The 16,716-nt window shown below is 55.8% G+C and overlaps 1 protein-coding gene across 5 annotated transcripts in view; it reads left to right on the top strand.

The window, feature by feature from the left end:
* The window catches only part of MYRF (myelin regulatory factor), a 63,864-nt gene that overhangs the window by 18,411 nt on the left and 28,737 nt on the right, over positions 1-16,716 (top strand). For 4 of the 5 annotated variants that reach the window (XM_066998804.1, XM_066998802.1, XM_066998805.1 and 1 more), the window contains exons 2-5: positions 6,321-6,408; positions 7,223-7,558; positions 11,661-11,722; positions 16,266-16,575. In XM_066998804.1, coding sequence (XP_066854905.1) covers positions 6,321-6,408; positions 7,223-7,558; positions 11,661-11,722; positions 16,266-16,575 — 796 coding nt within the window. The remainder of the gene's footprint in view (positions 1-6,320; positions 6,409-7,222; positions 7,559-11,660; positions 11,723-16,265; positions 16,576-16,716) is intronic. The other variant, XM_066998806.1, reaches the window with a different exon arrangement.

The raw sequence follows: 16,716 nt of genomic DNA, 5'->3' as shown, positions 1-16,716 counted from the left end.
TTGCCTTTTTCTGCAAGGCTCCTTGAGGGACATGCCCTTGCCCTGCTGTTGCGTAGCGTGATGCTTTCCTTTGCCTCCTCTTCTGCCTTGGGATGTCTGACCACACACCTTGTCTTCCCCAGGGCCTGGGAGAGAGGGCATTATCTCTGTCTGTATACCTGTACAGGCTTCATATACTGGCTCGTATCACCTCCCTACTAGGAGGTCAGGAGTAGCAACAGGTATGGGAGGAAGGGTTGCTGTGGGCCTGAGACAGGACATGTTAAACACTTAGGGACGCTTCCTGGCTTATCCGAAGGCACTTTTGTAAGATCTATTCTGCGCACGTAAGCTAAAGAGATGTGGGCCTGTGTGAGAGCAGAGGGGGTCTTTCCAGGCGATGCGGGGATGCTGCTGGCGATGCTGCTGCTGCCTCAGCATTGGGCTGCAGCCCAGTGATGGTTTGGTTGCACCTTGTAATCTGGGAGGTTTGCCACTGGCTCGCCGTTCAGCCCGGTTGTTGCTCCAGGGTCCTTCTGGCCACTGCAGACCCTACAGCTCTTTCTTGGAATCTGGGGCCTTAGCTAAACCCCACCTCTGTATCAGTGCGGATGCAGGAGCTGCCCCATTGCTTCAGGAGGGCAGGTGATGTCCTTGGCGGTGGGCTGACAACATGATGTCCCTGGGAGGAGGTGTGGGGTAGCGGCTGTACTTCTGCATCGACTGAGGCAGTGCTGCCCTTTGTGGTGGGAAGGGGCATGCACTGGGTTTGTGTGTGCCAGAGAAGGGTGTCTTAACTCAGCTGGAGCCACTTGGTGATGGCACGTTGGGGTGAGTAACCAGCTGGTGCAGGTCAGCTCCGTCGCTCTTGGATCAAGTGAAGGTCCCCAAAGTCATGGAGCTGTGTGGGTTGGTACCACATAAATGTTTCCCCTACTGGCAGCCTGTGCAGACCCCAGCAGGCTGTCCTGGAGGGGCTGAAGGGGAGCCATGTGTCAGGAGGGGCTCGCCCCGGGGGGGAGCCGCACTGCAGGTCGGGGAGGGGGCCCCAGGGGCCCTTTCTGTGCTGTGGGCAGCAGAGGCTTCGCTCCGGGGTGGTCCCGAAAGCTCTTTAGGGGAGATGGGGGAGAGGTCTGGCTTGGCGTCCCACTCGGGTTACAGGAGCCACTTCTGCCGGGAGTGACTGGTTATCGTTACAGTCAGGTAATAAAGAGCATTAATTAAGGAGGAATGCTGGGCCGGTATCTGGGGGGAGGCGAGGGCTGCGGGGTCGCGTTCCCTCCTGCCGAAGGGGATGTGTCCCCCCTCCGCACCCTCTGGGCAGCTCTGGGTTGGGAGCGTGGCAGGAGGGGGAGTTCATCCCGCTGTCCCTTCAGCAAGGCGCGCGCTGTCCCCAGCTGGCCACTGTGTCACCCAGGCCTCTGGGCAGGGACAGAACTCCGTCGTGGCCTCCCATCCCTCACAGTGTCCCATCCCAGAGCAGTGCAGGCACAGGGGGATGCCATTCCCTGCGAGAGTGGGCCAGAGCTGTTGTGCTGGGCAGAGCCGGCTGGAAGGAGCGGATCTGAAGCCAAGCGCTGGCCCCACAGCTCCCCGGGCTTAGGCGGTGTTTGGTTAGCGAGCCGTGGCCTGGATTCCTCGTGCTCGCGGCCCGGCCGGCAGCCAATCCTCCAGGGCCGAAGGATAAACACGGGAGGAAGGCGAAGGGGGTGCAGAGCGGCGTGGGGCCCCGGGAATGTGCCGATGCGGCAGCCCAGCCTGCCGATTGCACAACCTGGGGGGAACATGGTTGGGCCACGCGCCTCGCCTCGCTGCGGCACTGACCGCCTGGGCATGGTGTGCCGCTGCTGAGCTTGTGAGTGATGCTGTGCTGAATCGGGCAATGCCTCGCTGCTGGGAGCAGTGCCCGGCAGCATTTGTCCTGCTCAGGCTGGTGTGCTCCTGAGGCTCGGCGCCTGTTCCAACGCATGCTGGAGACCACAGGTATTTGCCCCCCTCCTGGCCATGGGGTCAGGGCTTGGCCTCCACAGCGCCTTGGGAGCTCCTTGTCCTGTCTGGAGTGAGTGCACAGCAGCACTACAGCCCTGACGTCTGCGGCACTTCAGGAGAAGTGTCTGGGGAAACAGGCAGACCTTCAGTGCAGGCGTGGCGGAGGCCGTCGCAGGTACCTTTCCTGAGCCTTTCTGTTTTGGGAGCCAAACAGTGCTGAGATGGCAGCAGAGGAATGGAAGCGTGCAGCAAACACTCACCAGTGTCTGTGGGTTTTCATTTGTCTTCATTGCAGTCCTCTTCTCACTGGCTTTCACAGCACTCAGGGCAGAGCAGAGTGCTTCATTTCTAATTCAAACCAGCACCCCTGCGGTGGGTCCCTGAAACTGAGAACAAAAATTCAGCCTCTGTTGCACAGCTACAGTGCTGCGGGGAGGCCCTCGGCTTGGCACAACCTCTTCTCTTCCTCCTCATCGCTGGCATTCCCCCACCCTTCGCTGATGTTCCCCAGCCCGTGAAAACAGTTGACCTCGTTGTCATCTCCAGGTTCCCACATCTGGTTCTCGTTAGCAGATCCCAGGATGAAGTTCCTCAGCTCTCTCCCTTCCTCCCACCCGCAGGTGACCCAGGCAGGATTATGGGCGATTAGAAGACAGGCAACAGAGCAAGAATAGGTGGGGGAGGGACTGTTATAAATAGAAATACCATAAACTTATCAGCCTATCACTCGAGGTAAATTCTGGGTTTAATCTCTCAGACCTGTAAATATGACGACTTGCAGGGGCCAGACACCTTTAACTCTTTCAGCGCCCCAAGGCTGCATGCCCATCTCAGATCGAAAACAGGATGCAGCAGAGCACCTGAAAAGGGGACAGGGAGCACCCTGAGCCAAGAGGATGTCAGTAGAAGAGACGAGCTGGCAGACCCACGCCATTCAAACAGAGCAGTGGGGAGATGGCAGTGCAGGAAGCACCTCCGTTTGGATGTCGATCGTGTTTGGAGGTTTGGGGAAGGCAGAGAAAACCAGTCCAAACATTGGGATTCCTGACATTCTCACACGTACAGGGGCCTCTGCTCGCCCAGCGCTGCTCACAAGGAGGGTGCTGCGGGTTTAACATCTTGTTTTTCTGGCAGAGTTTACCTTTGGGGTCTCCTCCTTCCTCTTGTGAGGAAGGGGTGGAAATGTGGGGGTCAAGAGGAAGGCAGGACAAAGGGATCTGGCAGGTTTGGGAGTTTGTTTGCAGCACCGACTGAAGGAGTGGTGAAATGGAAGGTTTTCCTGTAAGAGTTTGACCTGAGGAGCCTCTCCGTGTCTGTACAGGGAGGTCAGCATGTTAGCAGGGGGGTTGTACAGCGTGGCTGAATTACTTGGCCCTGGTGCCCTCCTGCCCCACGATGCTCATTGTGTGCAGAGCATGCTAATAAGCTGCTCTGCAAGAAGGTAATCTCTGGGCAGCTCTGCGGGGGACTGCAGCACCTCTCCAGGCTCACTGCTCCAGGCTGGAGGGCAGAATTTGTCCTGTTGAGCTTCAGGGACATCGGCGGGGTTACAGGTGACAAAAGCTCTAGTGAACATTTTGGAGCGGGTGCTGGTGCAGAGGCAGGGCCGTAGGGCAGGAGGTGCTACATGGGCATTGCTGTTGTTCTTCCCGTGGCAAGGAGGTGAATGTTGGCAGCACAGGAGCACTTGGGGCCTCCTTGGGCTCCTCCATCTCTCTCCTGCTGGGACAAGGGGATGCAGGAGTCCGTCTCATGTGGGGCCGTGTGGGTGTTATGCTTCCCAGGGTCCCTGCTTTGTGGCTTCCTACTCCCTCCTAATCCCCACGTTGGAGGGGGAGGGAGTGTTGTTAGTGTCATTAGGAGCTCGTGACTCTGTGGAGAAGTATTAGCTTTTAATTAATCACCTAAGCTGGCTTTTGGTTAGAGCCGGCCTGCATGGAAGCTACGGGTGGTGGGATGTTCCTCGTGCGGGCACACCGGCGAGTCCCACTACCCCAACGTTCCTGCTTCATTGTCGCTGGTGTGAGTGCCTCCATCCGCAGGCCGAGGAAAGTCCTTTATTTTCAGATTTTTCCCATCACACATGCGCAGCCGGCCCCCCGCCACGCTGTTATCACAGCGGCACAGCTGACGCACCTCTCGCGTCAGGTTGCTTATCGCACCCTTTGCCTGGGTCTCAGCTGAGCGCTCCTGAAGGTGACTTTTAAGAGAAGGTAGCAGAAAAATATGTGAGCCCAGCAGCTCTGCTGTCTGTTGAGGACTTCCCATCCTTTCTGGACAGGTCCCAGGTTCTTCTTCCACCGTGGAGAAGCTGTTGGAGTGTGTAGGTGTGAGGGGATCCTGTTGGGGTCAGACATCTTGAGATCTTTTTATGGACAGGCTCAGTAGCTTGTGAAAAAAAGCAGCAAAATCGGTCAAGTGCCTTTTTTGCTTCCTTGAATCTGGGTCCCCACCCTAAGCCTTGGGATGAAGATGGGCCTTCCAATAGCTTTTGAGGTGGATGTTTGCCAAACACATCGTGATTTATAGCTTGGTGTCTGACCAAGGGCGAGGTGGCGGAGAGGGGCAGTGCTCACCCCTGGCAGAAGGTTTTGGCCAATGATGATGCTCACAGGGGGGAAGCCGAGGGGTGGCTCCTAGCACAAGAGGTGCCTTGGTAGAGCCATAGGTGGTGAAGAATCAGGTGCAGGGTATAGTGAAGGTCCTGGGGCTTGAGTGAGGGACACAAGCACCCGTGGTGCTGGCCCTTGATGAGCCTTTCCAGCCAACCACAACTCGAAGGAGGACAACTGCATGGTCACTACCACATCTCTGCCGCTTCAGGAGTTGAGAGGACATGGCTGTCATGAAGGAGCATCTGCAGCTCTACGAGGGAGGTGCTGGTGCAACTCAGGACCTCACAGGCTCTGCCTGCCTTGTTCTCGTCCCACTGCACTGCCAGCCCGGCACTAGCATTGCATGTCTGTGCTCTGGATGTGTCCCTTTGTAACAAGGATTCACATGGGAGAGTGTCACCTCCTTGTCCCCGGAGTCCCCGGGCTCTACCGTGGAGGCACATGGTGCACAAAGTGTTAGGTGTCCTGCAAGGGAACGGATGCCCGGGATTGTCCCCCCTAGGCAGGGTTACTAAAGGAGAGTTCCCCCATCCGCACACACACCCTGTCCGTTTGGCAGAATTCCTGGCTGGATTTATTCCTGCCGATTTGCTTGTCTTGGTATGAAAGGGATTTGCAGAGGGGAGTGCTGCAATTGGCCGGGTGCGGGCTGAAACCCCCCGTTTTCGGTTTTGCGGTTCAGTGGCTGACCTTTCCCCACCACCTCGCCTGCGGGAGGTGGGGGCCGTGAGCGGGTCTCCTCCTGGGCCGGGGACACTGTGCTTGGACGTGAAGCATTCGGGCCTCTTGGGAAGGGCCCGTCTTCGTTATCGGAGCTGGGGGCGGCGGGGGGGGCGGGCCTTCTCTTCCACTTTCTTGGCAGTGTCTTTGGCACCGAGGACTGGCACCGACCCCAGAGGGCTGCAGACTCCCACTTCAGAGAGACAGATAAAGAAAGCACTTTCTGTCAACAAAACCCGGCCCAGCTTCCCCAGAGCAGGAGAGGGGAGGAGGAGCCCTCCAGGAGAAAGGAGAGGGAAGTCCACTGCTTGCCCCCGCAGGAGAGAGGAGAGGGAGGAGGGCTCCTGCAGCATCCAGAGCTGCTCCAGGGCCATCATGGCAGCGGTGGAGAAATTCCAGCACGTTCTGCAGAGCGGAGGCAAGGGTCCAAAGGGAAGGACTCCAGCTTTCCCAAAGCACCACCGAGTCCTGCCTCAGGGCCCTGGCCTCTGCACAGATCGCTCTCTGCTGTGGCCCCTCCATCAGCCATTAACTGCAGCCCCGGCAAGGCCGGCGGCTCTTGTAGCTTTGCTGACAAAGCTGCTGCGGGCTGCGTCAGGGCCAAGTTGGTGGTGGTTGGGCAAGAACTAGGTCTCGTGCTCCGTGGAGCTCAGGCCTGGTTCCATGACCTCCCTTCTCCCATGTGTCCTGAACCCAGCCCCTACAAAGCCCCCTTGACCCACGGTTGGAGTGTGCCCCGCAGGATGCTGCAGATGAGCCCCACCTGTGTGTCCAACTTCCCAGGCTGTGTCACCACCCTGACTTGTCCCGTACGCGCTGTCCCTGTCTGGTTTTACGCTGGGGTGCAAATGGGTATGGACAGACGGTCCTTTTCAAAACAAAGGATCTACTAATCTTCTCAGATTGGTTTCTTGACTTGGCAAAGGTCTTTGGTGGTGTTTCTGACCTGCATGGTGAGGGCCTTTGCCTTTCATGTCCTTCTCATGGCTCTTGCTTCTGCCTCCTCTCCCCTTGCAGGCCATGACATTAATGGAGCTCTGGAGCCATCTAACATCGACACTAGCATCCTGGAAGAGTACATCAGCAAGGAGGACTCACCAGATATGTAAGTGCTTCCCTTGCTCCACAACAGAAACAGTATTCACTGATGTTTTCTGTGGAGAGGTGTTGAGCAATTTCCAGTCCTGCAATGTGAGAAATAATCTGGAAATCACTGTGTGCTCTAGCTGTATTACTGTCCCTCCTAGAGTCCTCCTTTATAGCTCTTTGTTCCCTTATTTATTTCCAGTTCTTCCTATCTCTTCCCTGCTTCTTGCCTTTGAGTTTCTTGTCTCTTAGCCAGTGTCTTCTGTCCCCTCTCTTCTCCCTCCTTGAGGGCACTGCAAAAGACTTTTTCTGAATTTGAGCAATGTGAAAGCAAGCACTAGCAGCTTGGTGTGAAAGATTAAATCCCCAGTGCAGCATGAGTGTGGAGAAGGGAAGGGTCTCCCTGTGTACACTGGCAAATGGGGGGGAAGGCAGACCTGGGCAGCAGCCAGTGGGGTCTGGGCCATAGGTTGGGAGCAGGGTCTTGGGCTGACGCGACAAAGCAGCTTTCCCGTGCTGGTCCATAAGGTGCAGCACAGATCCTACTGTCTCCCGGTGCCTTCAAAAGCTTTGAGGTTGGTTTCCTGGGCACTTCTGGCCTTTACAGCTCCATGGGTGGATTTTCTGGCATTGGGGCTGCGTCAGTCCCACTGACCTGGGTGACCAACCTGTACGCTCTTGCTCGTGCCACCACAATGCTGGCTGTTTCACTCATCTTCTGGGTGTCCCAGATCACCCGAATGGCTCCGTCCCCATTGCTGAAGGGCTGGGTAGCGGGTGGAAAATACCATCTGCCTGTCCTGCTGCTGAGGTTGTCCCCTTCTCTCTCTCAGCTGTTTCCCTGACATCCCTGCTTCAGCTGGCTATGCGCACCCCCAGCCCTCCAGCTCAGCTGCCATCAGCGCGCCTCTTCCCAGCTCCGTCGCCAGCGCTGGGCATGTCACCAACCCCGCTCCCAGCGGTTCCCTCCACCTTCCTCCCCCGGGCGGCCAGATCCCGATCCGTCATGGTCCTCTTCTGGCCAACCCTTGCGGACCCAGCTACGGTGCTCACCTCAACTGCAATAACAACAATGGCATGGTGGTGCCCAAGGGCTACCTTGGTGGCCACTGCCTAAACAACGTGGTCCCTCCAATCAAATCAGAGCCCAAGGCCTCCTACGCACCTGGGTAAGTGGGGCTGGGGTGGCAGAACGAGGGCATGTGGTGGTACCGGCGTTCCTCCAGGCTGGTGGTGTTCGGAGGCCTGAGGTAGCTTTTCCCACAGTGCCTTAACTGCTGACCTCATCGGTCTGTTTTAAGCCCTTGCTTCACAGAGAGAGGCTTTTTCACAAGCGTATGTCCTGAAGTTTCATGACAGGTTGTTCAGTTTTGGTCTTGTCTGTCTGCATGGATTTAGGGAGGATCAGTGACATCCCACACTTCTGCAGGTAGACGGATGATTGGGTTGTCCATGCTCTACACCTGCAAGCATGTGATGGGAGAATCACAGAATCATAGAATATTTGAGTTGGAAGGGACCCACAAGGATCGTTGAGTCCAACTCCTGGGTCTCCAAAGGACTACCCTCCAAAAAAAATACTAATCAGAATATTGTGGTACCGTCCAGTTTAAGAAGGAAGAGATGCAGAATACATTTGAACAAAATAAAACTCAGTTTCCAGGATTTTCCCATGACTATCCCAGGGAAAGGTGTTAACTAAGTTGGGCAGAGAGATGCATTTCTCTTGGCCTGATGTTTTAGATACTCCACTCAAGAGGAGAGAGTGTTTGAGCTGGATTTATATTCCTTTGCAACAAGCTGTGGATGCAGCCCTGGTGAAGGGGAAGAGAATAACAGTTTTAGTACTGCTGATGGACTCAACTGGAGAACTAGTCCTGGGAGGAGGAAGGATGCGGTTCCTGCTCCGTGTGATGGCCTTGCCGAGAGCATGGTGACATGGCAGCTGCCATCTGCAGTGATCACCTCAGTGGAGAGCACTTCGGCGTGGTGTGCCAGGAGAGTATAGCAGTAGCATCTGGGCTAGGAGCTGGCATGGTGGGAGGGGGACCTCTCTAAGGCTGCTGTCATTTCCATGAAGTTTTGCTGCCTGGAGATCCACACAGAAGACTATGTCTTGTGTCTTCTTCCTCCTCATCCCTCTGGTCCATGCTGCTCTTCCCCAGCCACGGGGGAGCAAAACAAGAAGGTGATCTGAAACAGGGCAGATGGAAATTAAAGCATGCCACAGCATATCCATCAGCAGGAGGCCTCGCCCGTTGGTGGTGGTTGTACCTCAGGGAACAGTGTCGTGGTCCAACCCGTCCCCGTGGCACAGGAGGTGGGTGGTCATGCTGTGCTCTCTGCATAGCCAGTCTCTGTGCCTTCTCCAGTGGAGCCTGTGGGTGTAAGGGACACAGAAGCGAGGATGGGCCCAGGACTGCTCATCTCTACAAGCCCTTGTCTGGCTTTTCTCCCTCTGCTGTGTGCCCTCTAGTGTTGCCAGCCAGTACGGCGTGGTGATTCCCGGGCTCGGAAGCCACCAGCTCACTGAACGAATGATTCAGCTCTAACATAGCTCCACTGGGATGACTTTGGCCCTTTGCATGAACTTGAAAAGATCTTCCAGAATGTGGCAATCTAAACAAAATCTGCACGTAATTTATTCCCAGAATAAATTCCAGTTGCTGTATACCCAGAAGGCTGCATCTGGCTGAGGGGGAACTATACCCAAAGGTATGACGGGATGCCTTTGTCATATCCCTTTCTTCTGCATACATCTGGCATTCTCCAGGATGTGAGAATACATGAGTGAGATCATAGCTCTCCTCCATTCATAAACCAGGCCAGATTACCTGTCTGCTGGCTACATGTCATCTTGACTTGCACCAGGACAGCAAACCTCTCATGGAAACATTAGGAACCGCTGTGGCCAAGAGAAGAACGCTGTAATCATTTAAGGCTGTCACTGGGGCATTTGCTGGGGACAGATGCAGCTTTGTCTGTGGTGGATCATATGGCTATGTGAGTGGGCTCCACCAGGACCTGGTGATCATCACATGTAGTGGAAGTGGGGTTCATAGCAAATCCTTACTGTTGGAGATGGAGATGGTTTGGGTGTAGATGAACTGGTTCAGCATTGATGGCAGCATTTCTTCAGCATCACAGAATGACTCATTCTGCTGTACTAAGCTTTTCCCAGAGAAGCAGTCTCAGTGTTGAACACCAGCAAACTCTGTCCATAGGCTGGCTGTGCCTGCACAACCTGCCTGCGTGAGTTTGATAGTGCCCATCTTTCTGTTCCAACTCCTTTTCCAGTCTCTACTGTTCCCTGAATTGTCCCTCACCCTTTTGTTGTTGTCCAAAACGAGGCTTGCTGAGACACAAATCCTGATAAATTCACAGGAAATATCATAGGACATTGTGGACAGCTTGGACAGGGCCTGAAAATAAGGCTGGTGATGGATGCTCTAGACCAAGCATAGGAGGGGAATGGAAAGGTGCCACTAAATGAAGGTGGAGCATGAGGGAAGTGTACTGAGGGCTCTTTGTCGGGGTTACCTCAGTCCATCCCTCTCCAACAACTGCTGCACACCAGCTGGTCATGGAGAACCCATTTACTGTGTCGTGGACTCCTCTGGTGCAGGAAGATGCTGGTGGGTGTCCTGGTTCACAGCTGTTGTGGGTGCCCTCAGGGGCAGCGGGATCTGGTTTCAGAATGGTGTGTGCATGGTGCGCTGTAGCTTTCCTCCCCTGCAGCCCTAAGCCTCTCGCTTGCTTTTTGGATAGCTTTTGTACAAGAAGCACTGGTTTGTCTGGGACTGTTTTGCTGCCACAAAGCTGATGCTGTAAGATGGGGGAATGGAAAAGGATCCCCATGTAAAATCTGCTTGTGATGAGGAGCTTGGCGTTGGGAGATAGGGAGGAAAGCAGCCATTTCTGTCTTAGAAAGAACAGGCTTTGCCAGAGCGGTGGGCTGCTGAAACATGGCAGGGCTTGCCATGGCTGGATGTCACCCAGGATGCAGAGTGGGCAGACAAGACATCTCCCTGCCACGACATCTCCCTGCCACGACATCTCCCTGCCACGACATCTCCCTGCCACGACATCTCCCTGCCACGACATCTCCCTGCCACGACATCTCCCTGCCACGACATCTCCCTGCCACGACATCTCCCTGCCACGACATCTCCCTGCCACAGGACCTGCACAGGGGCAGAGAGCACATTGCATGGGCTTTCTCTACAGCATAGACAACGCTTGCTCAGCCACCAGAGCTGCTTTCTCCCTGCTCATCCCTGCTGCAGCTTCGGTTTGTGGCGACCATGGCTCAATCTAGCTGGTGTCAGGGCCTCAATTTTTTCCATACGTTTGATCTGCAAAATACTACCAAAGAAGAACTGGTATCTGAGACGAGCAAATTGTTCACTTGTGTACCAGCATAGTGGAAGATTTATCTTGGCCTGAAGATGTACGAGGCCCAAGATTCTTCTGCAGGAGCATGCATGTTGAGGAGGGGCTGGGAAAAGGAAAAGGAAAAAAATGGTTCAGACTAATTTTGAAGGGGCTTTGGAAATGGCTAAAGGGCCCAGCTGCCTGGAGTGTGCTCTGGCTTCAGGTAAAATAAGGGAGGAAGCAGAAGCTAACAAGCTCCCTGCCGTGCACCTGTGCTGACACTGCACACAGGGGGATCTAGTCATCAGTCCTGCAGTCTCCAAGCCGTGGGTGTGCTGTAGAACGCAGCTGAGAGCTCCCACTTTTATTTGGTTGCATTTTGCAGTCAGGGCCAAATCCTGCTCCTGATGCCAGTGGAGTAGAGCCAGGGTGATACAGCCGGCAGCTGTGGTGGTGCTCAGGTGCGTACAGGTCGTACGGCAGAATCCAGCCCACAGGCTTCCCAGCTTTTGCTTTCGTGCATCAGATCCCAGCTCCCCCAGAGCCACCCATTTACCCATGGTGAAGCACAGGGTCTTTCTCAGGGGAAGAGATGCATTTCTGTTTGACTTCTTTCAACTGGACAGGAGCCGCTGAGCAGAGGAGCGGTCTCATAGGCATGCCAACATAATGTCTGTCCCTGTGGCCAAGGTCCAGGGCAGCACTGCGGAGAGCAGGGCAGTGGTGCCAGCGATGGCAGTCCCCAGCTTGCCAGCTGGCCACGCTCGTGGTGATGGGGGTCCACTCTGGGATTTCCAACCAGAGCCTGGAGGGTGACTTTATCAAACTGGACCCTATCGGTTGTGCTGGAAGCTGGTTTAAAATGACCTTCCCTTTTCTTTCCCGATCGCTCTGCAGCACTTTACCTGACTCTCCCCCGGACTCTGGATCAGAAGCCTACTCCCCTCAGCAGGTGAATGGTAAGTGCTTAAAAGAGAGAGAGGGGGGAAAAGTTTAATAATCAAAACCCCAAACCCAACATCCTCCCCCTTCTTGTTCTGTGAAAGTGGTTGGCTCTGAAATCTTTATCAGACGGGAGAAAACAGGCGGCTGCAATACGTGGGGATATTATCAGTTAGTAAATATCCCTAGACTTTCGCCTATTGTTCGCCTGCTAGTCTTTGCAAGGGGGGAGAGCGAGCAAGAGAGGGAACAGGAGAGAAGGCGAGGTGTGAATCCACTTACGTGGGGAGAGATCGGCAGTGTGGCTTGTCCCCAGGAGGGTGGGATGTGGAGCCTGCGAGCCTCCTTGTCCTGCCCTCTGCCTTGGGTGAGCAAAAGGCAAGGAGCGTGAGCGCGTCCCTGAAATGGAGCCTGGCTCGGGGAGACCGAAATGAACCCGCCGTTCAGCAGTAAGTTCCTTCCCAGCCCTTCCCTCCCCTCCAGTGGGGCCAGCTGATCCCGGGGGTCTTCTGCTGCCCCTGCAAAGGGCAAGGGAGAGCTAGTTCCCACTCGGCCAGGCACAGCCAGAGGCGCTGCCAGGCCCTCCCGGCTCCCCACAGGGAAGCCACTGAGCGTTATTCAGTCCCTGTGGTGACCTTCACTGCTCTTTGGTGGCAGAAACTCCTTGGTGAGGAGGGAAAGTTGCTTCTGGTCTCCCTTCCCCCCCATCAGCAGCACCCTCTTCCCCAGGCTCCAGCCCAGTCCCCACCAGGAACAGCGCCTGCTCTTTTTTTTTTTTTTTTTTCGATGGAAGAGGTCAAGAGTTCTGTTTATCTTGCTAAAAAAAAATCCCTGGAATTCCTCCTGGCCCTTCCTTAAATATAACAAAGAGGCCGGGTTGCTCACCACGGGGAGAGCTGCTTTGACGTACTGGCGGAGCGGCAGCACCTCTGCTTGGGGAGGAGAGGAGGCTGTGGAGAGCACCCGAGCTGGGAGCACAGAGCACAGGTCCTGCCTTCAGCAAACGCATCAGCCCCGGTCCCTTCCCTGGGTTGGAAGCCCGTGGAAATTGCAATGTGCTGTGGAGATGGTGAAGATGTGGTGTCCAGAGTGTCTGCCGTGAGGGCATGTTCTTGCACACGCGGGTGCGGGTTGTCCCTTGAAAGCTGCACGGGCCTCCCAGCTGCCAGTGCCAAGGCCGCCCACGCCGCAGGGACAGGACAGTCACTAAGGACGCTGTGAAGACCTGTTTGCTCCTTGCAGTGCTTTGTGGGGAGGGTGCGAGGCTCCTGCGCCAGCCCTGAAGCAGCTGTCTGTCTGCAGGGGCTCGGTCTGCGGGTTGTTGGGAGGCTCCTAGAAGCTTCATCCATCGGCTGAGCGGTACCAAAGCTGCCTGGTGGCTGCGTCGTTGAGCCGTGCCGGTCTGTGCCCCAGGTGGCACTGCTGGAAGCCAAGTGCTGGTCAGGAAGGCAGGGGCAGAGCTGGGTAAGGGGGATGGCGTGCCCGGTGCCCTCTGTGCTCAGCTGAAAAGCAGTGATGCTCCGTCCCAGGGATGTCACCTGTCAGCCCCAGCCGCTGTGTTAAAGCAAGCCTGCCTTTTGGGCCTGGGCTCCTGAGGAAGGAGAGCTCCCGGCCTGTCTGCAGCAGCACCAGGGCCCTGCTGCTCAGCTGGGCTGTCCCTGAGGCGGCCCCAGCGAGGCAGGGGAGCACAAGCGCTGCCTGTGAGCCTGGCCAGAGCAGCCCGGTTGGAGCTGTGCTGGGAAAGGCCCTGGGATCCCGTCGAGCAGCAGAAAGCCTTTGAAGGGAGCAGAACGGGCAGCAGCCCTCCTCCCAGCAGCCTTCGGTAGGAGGGCTCTGCGCAAGTGCACCTTTCCTTCCCAGACCTCGCAGCGGGAGGAGTTTTCTGATTTCTGGTGAAGTGTTTGGGCCGCATTAGTCAGCCGCTGGCTGGTGGTTGAGTGACCAAAGTCCACCCAGCTCAGTGTCCGGCTCAAGGCTGGCCGGTGGCACCTGCTTAGGGGAGCAGCCTAGCAAAGACCAAGCAGACATCTTCCCTGCTATCCCCGCCGTGTCCCAGTGGCCTGTAACAGCCTTGGCTGGTCCCTGCATGTGTTTTCTCTCTTGTGCAACGTGCTGGTTCTTAGCTTACATGTCCAGATGTCCAGAGCAGGGTGCAGAGAAGCTTTGTCTGGTGTTTGGAAGTCACTGTCCCTTCCCACCCTGGGGCCAAGCGCCTTATTTCCGCAGGGACCTTGGCACCCTGTGGGGACACCTGGACGTGCCCAATGTAGAGACACCCCCGGCTGTCAGCACAGGCTATGAAAACAGAGGAGCTTTGTCCTGTTGTAGAGGTCAGTGGGGGCTGGTTTTGTGGGGCTGGGGAACAGGCCGCCCGTTTCCCCAGGCGGGGGCCCAGCAGAGGGCTCCTGTTCTCCATCAGCGGCTCAGCTGTGCGTTTTGGGGCTGCTGGGGCCTTTCAGTCCCAGCTTCTCTCAGGTGGAGTGCTTCAGCCGGACATCGGCACCTGGCTTGCTCGCAGCTTTCAGCCAAAGCTGTCTGCGTGTGCTGTGTTGGGGCGGATTTGGTGGGCTGGGCTCTGGGGAGGTCCCTGGAGGGCAGCCTGAGCTTATGTGGTCTTTTTGCTGTCACTTCAAGGGCTTTGTTGTTGATTTCCTTAGCAAGTACAGGCTTTTGGAGCAGACCTAAGATCTTCTGTTTCAATGCTATGATGGAAGGGAAGGACTGTTCTGAAGGCAGTGTCATACAAACGCACCTGGGCTCAGAGAACACAGAAGTCATTTTCTGCTCTGAGATGAGCACTGAACTTGTTCAGGTTTGCCAGTGCACCAACTTTCTTACCAATGTGTTTAGTTTTCTTTAGTACAGCTATGAGTACTGTTTACTTTGTTCAATTTCTAGGCATTCCGTAGACAAGTTGAGTGATACTCAATCATCCATCTTTACTTTACACACTTTAATTTTTGCTCTTAGATCCCAAAGGGTTTTGGTTTTAGTTAAAGCCCTCTGCTGTGCACTGGCATTGCTGGGCATTGACGTTATGGTTAAGCAGCTGCAGAGAGATGGATTTGCGTGCCACTGTAGACACCAAGCATTTATTCTGATGGTGATATAGTCAAATCAACCCTAATCGTGGCATCACTTTAGTGTCCAGTTTCTCATAGAGGAGGAGGAAGATAGGATCACATTTGAATGCCTTTTTTTTGTTTATTTAAATTTAGAGATCGAAGTCTCATTCTGTTTTAAATTAAAAATATAAAAAATAAAAAACAAGCAAGTGCTGCCCCCATAGAAATCCTCACTGGTGATGCTGATGAGCTGGAGGTGTTCAGTTGTCCCTGCTCTTCTCTAGTTGTTCCCTTGTCTGCCTCGGCTGTCGGAGAAGAGCACAGTGAGTGTCCTTAGTAGTGCGTAGTAGCACTCTAACACATCAACAAGGCTTTTTTGCTGCCCCTGGCCCAAGCAGGGTATGGACATCCCTGGGACATCTCTCTGCAGGGACTATGGAGGGGTCGGTCCAGGCACCCCTGGCTTCTGGGCAGCCCGGCTGGCTTTGTGCAAGGGGCCGTGCTCTCTGGGCAGCCCTGGGCACTGTTGGCCTTTGGCACATGCACATGTTGCTGGGCACGTTCCTTGGGCCACTCCTAGAACCAGTAAAATTAGGCAAAGTCCAGGTGCTTTCTCTGTAGCTCTGTGTTTCCAGGCACAGGCTTTGGGGCAGAGCCTTTTGCTGACTGCTGGGCCTTTATCCCCCACTGCACTTTCTTGGCCTGTGCAGCTCCTTGGTGCTGCAGGAATATTGTGCCTGGTGGTTGTTCTGCTTGAAGGGATATACAAAGCTAACACAAAAGCTGCCTGGGAGTTTCTAAAGGCATGCTTTCCCTACAGAACGGCCATGCAGGGTAGCTAGGTTTAGGAAATACCGGGAATGTTTGTGAAAATCTTCCCTCAGCCTGAGAACCTATTTCTCCCTTGAGTTTTGGTTCTTTGAGCTTCAAGATGCTGGGCCTTGCTTGCTTCCTTTGTGCTTCCAGTTTCACCTCCTTGCAGAAGATGGACAGTGCAGGACAGCAGGTTTGGTGGGGCTGTGTGTCCCCCCGTCAGCTGGCCAGCCAGTGCCCTGCTGCATCCTTGCACCAGAGATAGCACTTGGCTACACGCTCGCCTGGGCAGTGTCTGAGGTTGACACCGAGCCAGTGCTGTGGGCACGAGAAGGGAAGATGTGCTCCAGTTCTCATGCTGGGTATCCCTGAAGGTGCCTGGGATGCCAGGAGCACTGCGGGGCCTGAGAGGAGAAGTCAGCGCAGGGCAAGGCAGCTGTTGCAAGCAGACAGGGTGGCTGCGGGGATGCAGCCGTGCTGAGGCTGGGCAGAAGAGGTAGGGAGGTATGGGTTGGTGAAGATAGCCAGGGTTGGGATGGTTTTGAGGGGAGAGGAGTGCTTGGTAACAATTTCTGGTGGGGTGGTTTTGGAGCAGAGGCTGGACACGGGCTGGACGCACGGTGGTGGCCCTGCCTGCTGCTCTAACAGGCGTGCCTCTCTCTCTCTCTCTCTCTCTTTCGAGACCCTCACCTCCTTCGGACCATGACCCCCGAGAACATGTGCCACATGACTCCCCCATCTCGCCTGGAGCACCCCCCTCCGCCGCCGCCTCCGCCGCCACCCCCCCACCTGCAGGGCCCCCCCCCACCTCCTCCCCACCCGCACCAGCCCCAGCACAACCCTCACTTCCCCAGCCTGCAGCGGGACATGTACATGAAGGCTGAGCCCCTGATGCCGCCCTACGGCATCGGGCAGGGCATGGCGCCGGCCGACCTGCACCATGCCCAGCAGTCGCAGATGCTGCACCAGCTACTCCAGCAGCACGGAGCAGAGTAAGGCCTCGGGGCCCTGGGGCTTTGTGTCCTTGGGGAGGTTTGGGGACCTGGCGGTGTGGGGGGAAATGGGAGATGAAGGCTTGTGGAGTGCGTGAGCAAAACCACTGGGTTTAACCACAAGTTAACCGGCGTGTCCTG

The sequence above is a fragment of the Anser cygnoides genome, chromosome 5 (genome assembly GCF_040182565.1).
Source record: "Anser cygnoides isolate HZ-2024a breed goose chromosome 5, Taihu_goose_T2T_genome, whole genome shotgun sequence".
NCBI classification, from domain to species: Eukaryota; Metazoa; Chordata; class Aves; order Anseriformes; family Anatidae; genus Anser; species Anser cygnoides.
The sequence above is the reverse complement of the archived record's forward strand: the minus strand, read 5'-3'. Positions and strand labels throughout refer to the sequence as shown.